We start from the raw sequence: 8,077 nt of genomic DNA on the forward strand, positions 1-8,077 counted from the left end.
CTGTGGTGGTTTTTCTCTCTTCTGGATCTAATCGTTATGGTGGGATGAACTCAAGTCCCTTGCTAGACACTCAAGTAAACCATGTAGTTTAGATATTCCTTGGGATCTAATATAACCAATTCTCCACAATGATCAAACAGGAAGCACAGAGCAAATGGACTAAAGGTGCTACACGCCTACTTGTTATCATGCCTTTCGGAGCATCAATTGTTCTAAAGATGGGATTCTCATAATTAGAGGATAAAATTTGCCATTAATTTAGTATATGAACCTGGAGAGACATTGATGCAAAGTTTGCTGCTAGTCAATCTTGAAATCTGCAGCAACTGACTGTAAGGATTGACTTGCAGGATATCATATCGTGAAGAATGAAAGCACAAGGCTGCAAATTGATGAGATCTTCAATGGCAGTGATCATACCTATTAAGAATTGTCAGCTAGATATGACCACAAAGAGAGGTGTGAGAGATCCCAATTAAATTAATTAGATGATAGAGAATAAACAAAGTGGGAAAGTGAACTTTTTATGGTTATTCATTGAACGTATTGCCAAATGACAAACATCATAAAGCATCCAACAAAGATAACATGACAGGAACCCAATTCTCTAATAAAACAAACTTAATTGATCTTGAGCTAGTGACAGGTGTAACAGTCATTCCTTTCGTCTCTTTTTCCCTTTATGTTTTCCATGACATTGGGAACTAAATTTGAATCAAGATATTTCAATCAAATCATATATTATAAAACATCACCCTGGCCAAAGTGTCCAGTGCCCTTGAATTTTTCAATTTGTTTTGGATTAGGTTCTGCCCTTTTGACCCACCATGCACAGGTCAGAATGTAGTCTGTAGAACTTACTGCTTGGGAAAGCAATTTCTTTCTTGAAGATCTGAAAATCAAGCATCTATATAGAAAATTAGCAACACGTGAACAATAACTTATGCCCTTCTTCAAATATCAACCTAAAATGTCAGGGAAACCAAAATTTAGAAGGATGACATGTTGATCTGATTAACATTCAAGCATTTTATGGAGTACGGGTACCATACACAGAGAGAGAAGGGGTGTTAAGGAATGTTCTTCAATGGCATTTGAAATGTACAGAAACAACTGCAGGGCAATATGATGCCTGATGCAACTAGATGAAAGGGAACTTTCAGTGAGAAATTTATATCTTGACCAGCCATTGATTTAAATTCATACTCAACCAGTCAGCTTTTTCACTACCACTGTGAGGGCTTATCATTTGACCTTAAGGCACTAGCATAGTAACAGAACATATATAATTTCTGCAGTCTCTAACTTAGAAATAGGAAATAGCTGTTGTCTGTAAATGAATTTGTTGTTGCCTGAAATTCTTTAAACATATGTTTTGCTATTTTCTAATTTTAACATCAATTTATATTGATTTACATACCACGTCAGATCTTTAACGTGTGCATAACTTTGTTGGGCAACTATAGCTGTTTATTTATTTGAATGAAGAATTTCTTTGAAACTAATGTATTGCCAACTTTTGCATGTGCTGTTTAAACCATTTTAAGAGGTCTCATTACCTAAAATTTTTAAACCAAAATGAGTTCATAAATGTAAATTATGTAAAATGGGACAGCAAAAGGAAGAGCATTTACCAGAACTTAATTCTACCATGTGAATGCTGGTAACACATATGTTGGACATGCATCATATTTGGATGCAAGGGCCTGTACAGAGGATATATCTGCAACTTGTCCAAAACTATGGAGTCCAAGTTCAGTTGCATGGATCCCTCCAGTGATAAATACTGACTGGATTCCAGCTGCATTTGCACCTTTAATGTCATGATGAAGAGAGTCACCCACAGCAATAGAATCAGAAGCATCCACACCGACCATTGCCATAGCTGATTCATATATTATCTGATAGATAATGAACAAGTGTAAACAAAAGTGACAGTGGCAATAAGGAAAAAGTTAATCAATACAAGATGAAAACAGCAATGTTAAACAGAATTAGTCGTTACCACCCGTGAACATTTGAAGATAAAACAGTCATATTATATGCTTACTGAATTACTCCTCTGATGCTAAAGTTCAAAAAAAGATACAACCATCCGCTTTACAAAATTACGTTGAATAATCGTAAAGAAAACAAATATGTCATACTTTTGATTCAGGCAAACATTATTTGATTGCATAGAAGCACCGATCAGATAGAACTCAGCTTGTACAATTTTAAATTAACTGGAACCCAAAAAAAATTATGTATTAACTAGTACAATTTTAAATTACGCAGCCATGGATGGATTTACACTGGAACTAGTTAGGGCCAAAATATCAAGGTATTATTGCCAGGATATCACAAAATTTCATAATATCTACTCTTTGCTGAGAATAATTTAAAACACAGAACACATACACGTATGTCTGCAAGTATGTATGTATGTAGGTATATCAAGTTATAAATATTCCAAAATACTTGATAATACAGGCATGATATTAAAGAAAGGACAATTGTGCCATTTGTTTATTTAATATGTACTACTGAAAATCTTGTATAAGTCTTTGTGTATGATGGTGCAGTGGGGGAAGAAATGGGAGGGGGAGGGTGGTCCCGGTAGGGTTTGAATTTGGAAACAGTCTCATATATGCCTCACAGTCATGACTACTGGCAAAACAAACCAACTTGATTCAAGCTCCATGCTTACAAGCCCCACAACCAATGCCAGTTACTGACTGTGCCATATTCGTTTAACAAGGAGAAAAAACTGTGAATGATATGTGATTTTTGATATCTTAAGATAGAATTAAGAAGGTAAAGCAAACACAAAATAAAATTCTATAATAACCACCAGAAGAGGTATTATGTACAAATGTGTACGGTTGGCAGAGTAAGCTTGCATACCTGTTTGTTAGAGCAAAGACACGGCAAGAGCATACATATCCATAGATACTAAGAAGAGAAAAAATATGTAACAACTATGAAGAAAAGAATTATTGTATCACCTTATCTGGCTTCCCCATCCATTTCACTTCACCACCAAGCTTTTCGTATTTGGCTGCCAATGTACCTAAGACATAAACCAAAATGGTTTAAAAATCTTTCATGCATGACAGTAGAGGAACTCAGGAACTCAACCCTTTTTGCAACATGCTAGCATAATGAAATAACCTCAACCAAGTAATCCAGGAGCATAGAAGGGCTTGCTGGAGCAGGGAATCTATATGATTGACAATTATTTTTTCATTAACAAAATTGAACATAGAAAAGGTACTTATTGCGATTGATGCAAGGAAAAAAAAGTATCATTTTATAGAATACAATATACAAGTAACAGCATCGATGGTATAAATGAGCTGAACCAAAATTTAGCAGACATGAATCACCATAATTGAAGTTGATCTGAGGTCGCTTTAAGAATGCATAAATAACAATTCTTTGGATCTTTTGGCATCTAAGAGAAGCTCCAGCTCTTTCATATTTGCAGTAGACTGAAGCGATATTGATGAATGAAATGATAAATCATAGAAAAACCAAAATTTGTCTAAAGGAAACTGCAAAACCTTGATTAAGTAAGATTTAAATTAACCTTAGCAAGGCCTTAGAGACTACAAATCAAACAGGATATTAACTGATGTTTATTTAGTTTCAAGATGATAAATCAAGAAATGACATTTCCTCGTACATTGCTATGACGATAAGAATTTAATAGAAAGTTCACATGTACAAACAAAAGCGATAGCTATTAATAGGTTTCAACAATCTGAGGGCAATATAAATTGGAGATCTGGAAAATGATTGAAAGGACATAAACTGAAATAGAAAAAGATGATCTGCATTACAAAAGCTAAAACGGAGACATGCTTTGGCATGCTGAAAGAAAATGCATCCATTTACCGATATATGATGATAATTGTGTACTCAATTATGGATGAATTGTTTCATAATTCCCATAGTGCAAGTAGTAATATAATTTAAATTGCTATTATTATCCTTCAACCTACTTCTATCATTGCATATATCTTTACCAGGCATGATACTCAAAGCTCTAGCTTCAACAGTCACAAAGTCTGGATTAGCAACCACCATGGGGATCTTTTTAGTTGCACAACACTCCAATATTTTCTCAAGACCCTCAAGATTCATAGGACATACAACACCTGATGGAAGCCCCAAGGCTTCAGTGCCATGAGCCAAGATAAAATCAGCTTCTTCAACATTCTCCACAACTTGTAAGCCCAAACCCTACAAGAATAAATTTGTATGTAATGATATGTTAATTTGATACTCAGAGCATTGTTGAAACTGCTCATGAAGTCTGAATACTATTACTTAGCAGAAATGGAGAGGATAAAAGTGTTTGTGCTTGGCACATCAATGGATGGACTAAGTGTGTAATTCTCTTTGAAAGTGTGATACCCCATCTCACATTGGATGTGAGTGTGATTGTTAAGAATTACATAAAGATCTACATCAATTACTACTAATAACTTGAGATTAAACTTTTAAGAGCTGCGTGGTGCTTGACATTAGCTTATTACAACTGGTATAAGAGCATATGTCAATTCAGTGTGGGCTTTCATATTGCACTAGTGAGATCTCGATTTTGTGGAGTGGGTCTTGATTGTGATTGTGATATGCAGACATCAAGGATTTGATTGGGTGGGATTTTCGTACCCCATCTTACATTGGATGTGAATGTGATTGCTAGACTTATATAAGGATCCAAAGTCAATCGACAATAGTAATTTGAGCTTAAGCTTTTGAGGGCCATGTGGTTTAGGCTTGAAAAGTTGTAGGGCCAATGGTGCTTGGATCTAAGTTGATGCAAAAAGTCAATGGCTAAAGCCATTGTTCAACAAAGACCAATCCATAGGAAATGGTCCTCAATAGTCAACAGGTTACTAGTAGAGTAATTAGTTGAGTTTTGGTGCCTAGGAGCATTTTGGCAATTTTTAATGTAGTTGCCAATTATGACCCATTTGGTCATACATGCATACTTCTAGGGAGCTGCAGTAGCCATAAATCTAATTTGAAGGATATGCACATGATAGTTTACAAACTTGTCCAAAACTCAGAAGGTAAACTTTTAGCTTTCAAGGCATACTGGATGTTGAGGAAGATAATAAAACAGGAAGAAGGAAAGTCATGAAATGCTCAAAACAGTTTGCATACCTCAAGAGATATAGCACCCCTGTCACTCCAGGTCATATGAATGCAAGACCTTCCAAGTGCAGCAAACCAGGCATTGTCTCTCCTAAATGTAATAAAATACAGGGAAAATCTTGAGATGTATGTTGTAGCTTTCAAAAGTAAACATTCAAATAAAAGCAGCATACAATATTGCAGTTGCAATTGGATAATTTAAACCATGAGAAGAAACATGCTGACAACCCATAGACAAAAACTATTTTTAAGGTTTAAAAAAATTGTAACCTACTTTTTTTTAATAAAAAACTGTAAAACAGGAATCATTCATGTTAAACACTGCATGGAATTCAGAGGTTATGCCTCAAACTTATAGCTATATTTTCCTGCCCTACAAATTTGGTCCTACTGATCTAATGCATACTGAGAAAACTTGAGCGACAGATGGAAACTACAAACAGGATTAGACTAGTCAAATATGAAAATAGATTCAAGCATCAATGACAATTATAGACATTGGAGATTTCTCTGTATGTGAGAATAAGATATATAATAATTAACCTTTGCAAGTACTGATGAGTTAATTCTCCACTGGTGATGGCTCCTGCAAAGAGAGAAGGATCAAATCCTAGGTTCTTCATTTTCTCAATTGTTGTTGATGCACGTCTTGAGGAATTACTTATAATCACCATCTTGGCACCAGTAGTTGCCAGCTTTTCCACTGTCACCCAAAAGGATTTAATCTTTTAGGTGAAAAAAAAAAAGCACTAACAGTCTAACATGCACCTCACCTAACATGTAAACATTTCACTGTATCAGCAAGAAACAAGCTTACTGAAATGCCAAAACTCACAGATGAAAACATACATGTTGAAATAGCGCCTGGGTAAGGTTGTTTGCCATCATGAAGGACTCCAAATTGATCCAAGAACCATGCCTGTGTAAACATCACATAATTAGCCGAAATCAACAAATGTGTGCAACAATATGTATCAGTACTTGCTTTTTTCAATTAAAAATGCCTACAATCCTTGGACAATTTAGTGTCAATCTAGATTTTGGAAATTTTTAAAGTGCATTGGCATTTCCTGGACAGTAAAATCCTACTCCATGACACCAATTCTTTTGGGATATTGCAGAAGAGCTGTTCAAGACTCAAACATCTCTAACCTTGATAGATTTTTAATCCATGAAGCATGTTGATAAATGCAAACAGCCAGTAGCCAGGTCTAAGCATCTTGTAGATACGAATCACATTCCTTAAAAGAGATCATCCTAATTAGCTAATTAACTGATTTGGTTGGCATCCAAACCAGCTACTTTTCCTTCTCTGATACTTGAGATGATTAATTTATTTTATTTTTGAGCAAATTATAGTTTCTGCGACAAATTCAAAATCTCATAACACAAAACATGCATTTTTGTTATCCATCGAACTTCAATTTATAAATTTTCAAAATCTTCCAAAAATATTGTTTACTTCTGTTCCAAAGGGTATTTTTGCTTTTCGCTTCCAGAATCAAAGCAATTAGCATTAAGAAACATTGAATCAAATTGTTCATAAATTGGAGATAAAAGTAGAAAATCTATTTAACTATAACTCAACTATCCAAATTACAGCTAAAATTAATATTTTGATTAACTAAAGCTACTTTAAATTTTCCGTAATCCAAAGATTAATAAAACAATAATTCAGAATACAGATTTCAAAATTGAAAAAAACTACAAAAAAAAAACTGGAAAATTAACTAACATTTGGTACCTTGAAACGACACGTTTCGGCAAGGTATTGAAGACCATTGAAGCTCTGAAAGAGAGGTTCAACGGATGGAGCAATTGAGCAATTGGCCATCATTTGCCAACACAGCAATATAGCAATTTCGCCTTTTTATTTAAAAGAAAGGTGACTTTGAAAAAAAAAGGTAGTTGCTGTTGACATGTAAATTTGCTCTTGAAAATAATTACTCTGTATTTTTTTAGTGTCCAATAATGAAATTTGCATAAAGTTGAGAGGGTAATTTAGGGAAAGGGTAAAACTGATTATTCATTTTATTTGGGGCATCCAGCTGGCCATGTTCAAATGGCGTGACAGAGAGTTAGCAATAAGCAGGCTCTTAAAAATCGCCACGTGGAGGGTCCAGATACCATGTCTCTCTCACCGCTCTAGCGAGCTTGGGCCAGCTCTTACATTTGGGCCATCAATGCCACGTATCTAAAGACTTTCTGCCATGAGGTCGAGTATGGTTCCTCTATGTTTATTCTTTGTTTTTTAAAATTGAAAATTTAATGTTTGAAAGTATTTTTATATTTTTTAAATATGAATAATTTTTCAAATATTTTTAAAATTTGAGAAAATTGAAATGATAAATCAAAATATTTCAAATTCAAATCCATGTGTAAATTTTATCAAATCAAAATATAAATTATTTTTAAGTTTAATAATTTATCTTTTTTATATGATAAAATTATAAATATAATTGTATTTGAAATCATGAATTTTACATTGATTCTATATTAAAATAAGATTAGACATTTAAAGTATCATATCATTTTTAACTTATAAGGTATTTTTGGTAAGATAAAACTACGAGGTTAGTAGACCAAGGTAAATAATACCTTGCAAGTATGCAAGTTAGTGTAGTTTTTTTTTTTATCACGCGTATTAATAATAAAAATAATAAATATCTAGTAAATAGTAACATCTTGGTTCAGTTGGAAAAGAAGTCTTTTTTATTTTACCAATTCTAACATTTCTTATTTGAGAATCTCAAAAGAATATTTTTATTATATTTTTCAAAAATGTAAAATGTTTAATAATAAATAGGTATAATGGTCAAATAAGTCTTTAAATTATTAAAAAAAATTTAAATAAGTCTTTATTATTTTATTACATTCAATTAAATCTCTATATCTTTTATTTCATATTAAATAAGTCATTATGATTGAT

At 33.4% G+C, this 8,077-nt stretch overlaps 1 protein-coding gene across 3 annotated transcripts; it reads right to left on the reverse strand.

The window, feature by feature from the left end:
* Positions 1–508: 508 nt before the first annotated feature.
* Positions 509–7,070, reverse strand: LOC110421813 (Haloacid dehalogenase-like hydrolase (HAD) superfamily protein). Of its 3 annotated transcripts, none has more exons than XM_021435491.2 (8): positions 6,893–7,070; positions 5,998–6,067; positions 5,692–5,851; positions 5,158–5,239; positions 4,011–4,227; positions 2,988–3,052; positions 1,635–1,901; positions 509–907 (listed from the first exon to the last, which is right to left on the reverse strand). In XM_021435491.2, exons 1-7 carry the CDS (start codon positions 6,983–6,985, stop codon positions 1,647–1,649), a joined length of 942 nt encoding a protein of 313 aa, XP_021291166.1. In that variant the 5' UTR covers positions 6,986–7,070; the 3' UTR covers positions 509–907; positions 1,635–1,646. The 3 variants fall into 3 exon arrangements, with proteins under 3 accessions (XP_021291166.1, XP_021291165.1, XP_021291164.1); XM_021435490.2 differs by having other exon boundaries at positions 509–892; positions 6,884–7,070; XM_021435489.2 differs by having other exon boundaries at positions 6,884–7,070.
* Between the last annotated feature and the right edge of the window lie 1,007 nt (positions 7,071–8,077).

Source organism: Theobroma umbraticum, unplaced genomic scaffold (genome assembly GCF_002168275.2).
Source record: "Theobroma umbraticum cultivar Fairchild unplaced genomic scaffold, ASM216827v3 scaffold_130.0, whole genome shotgun sequence".
Lineage (NCBI taxonomy): Eukaryota > Viridiplantae > Streptophyta > Magnoliopsida > Malvales > Malvaceae > Theobroma > Theobroma umbraticum.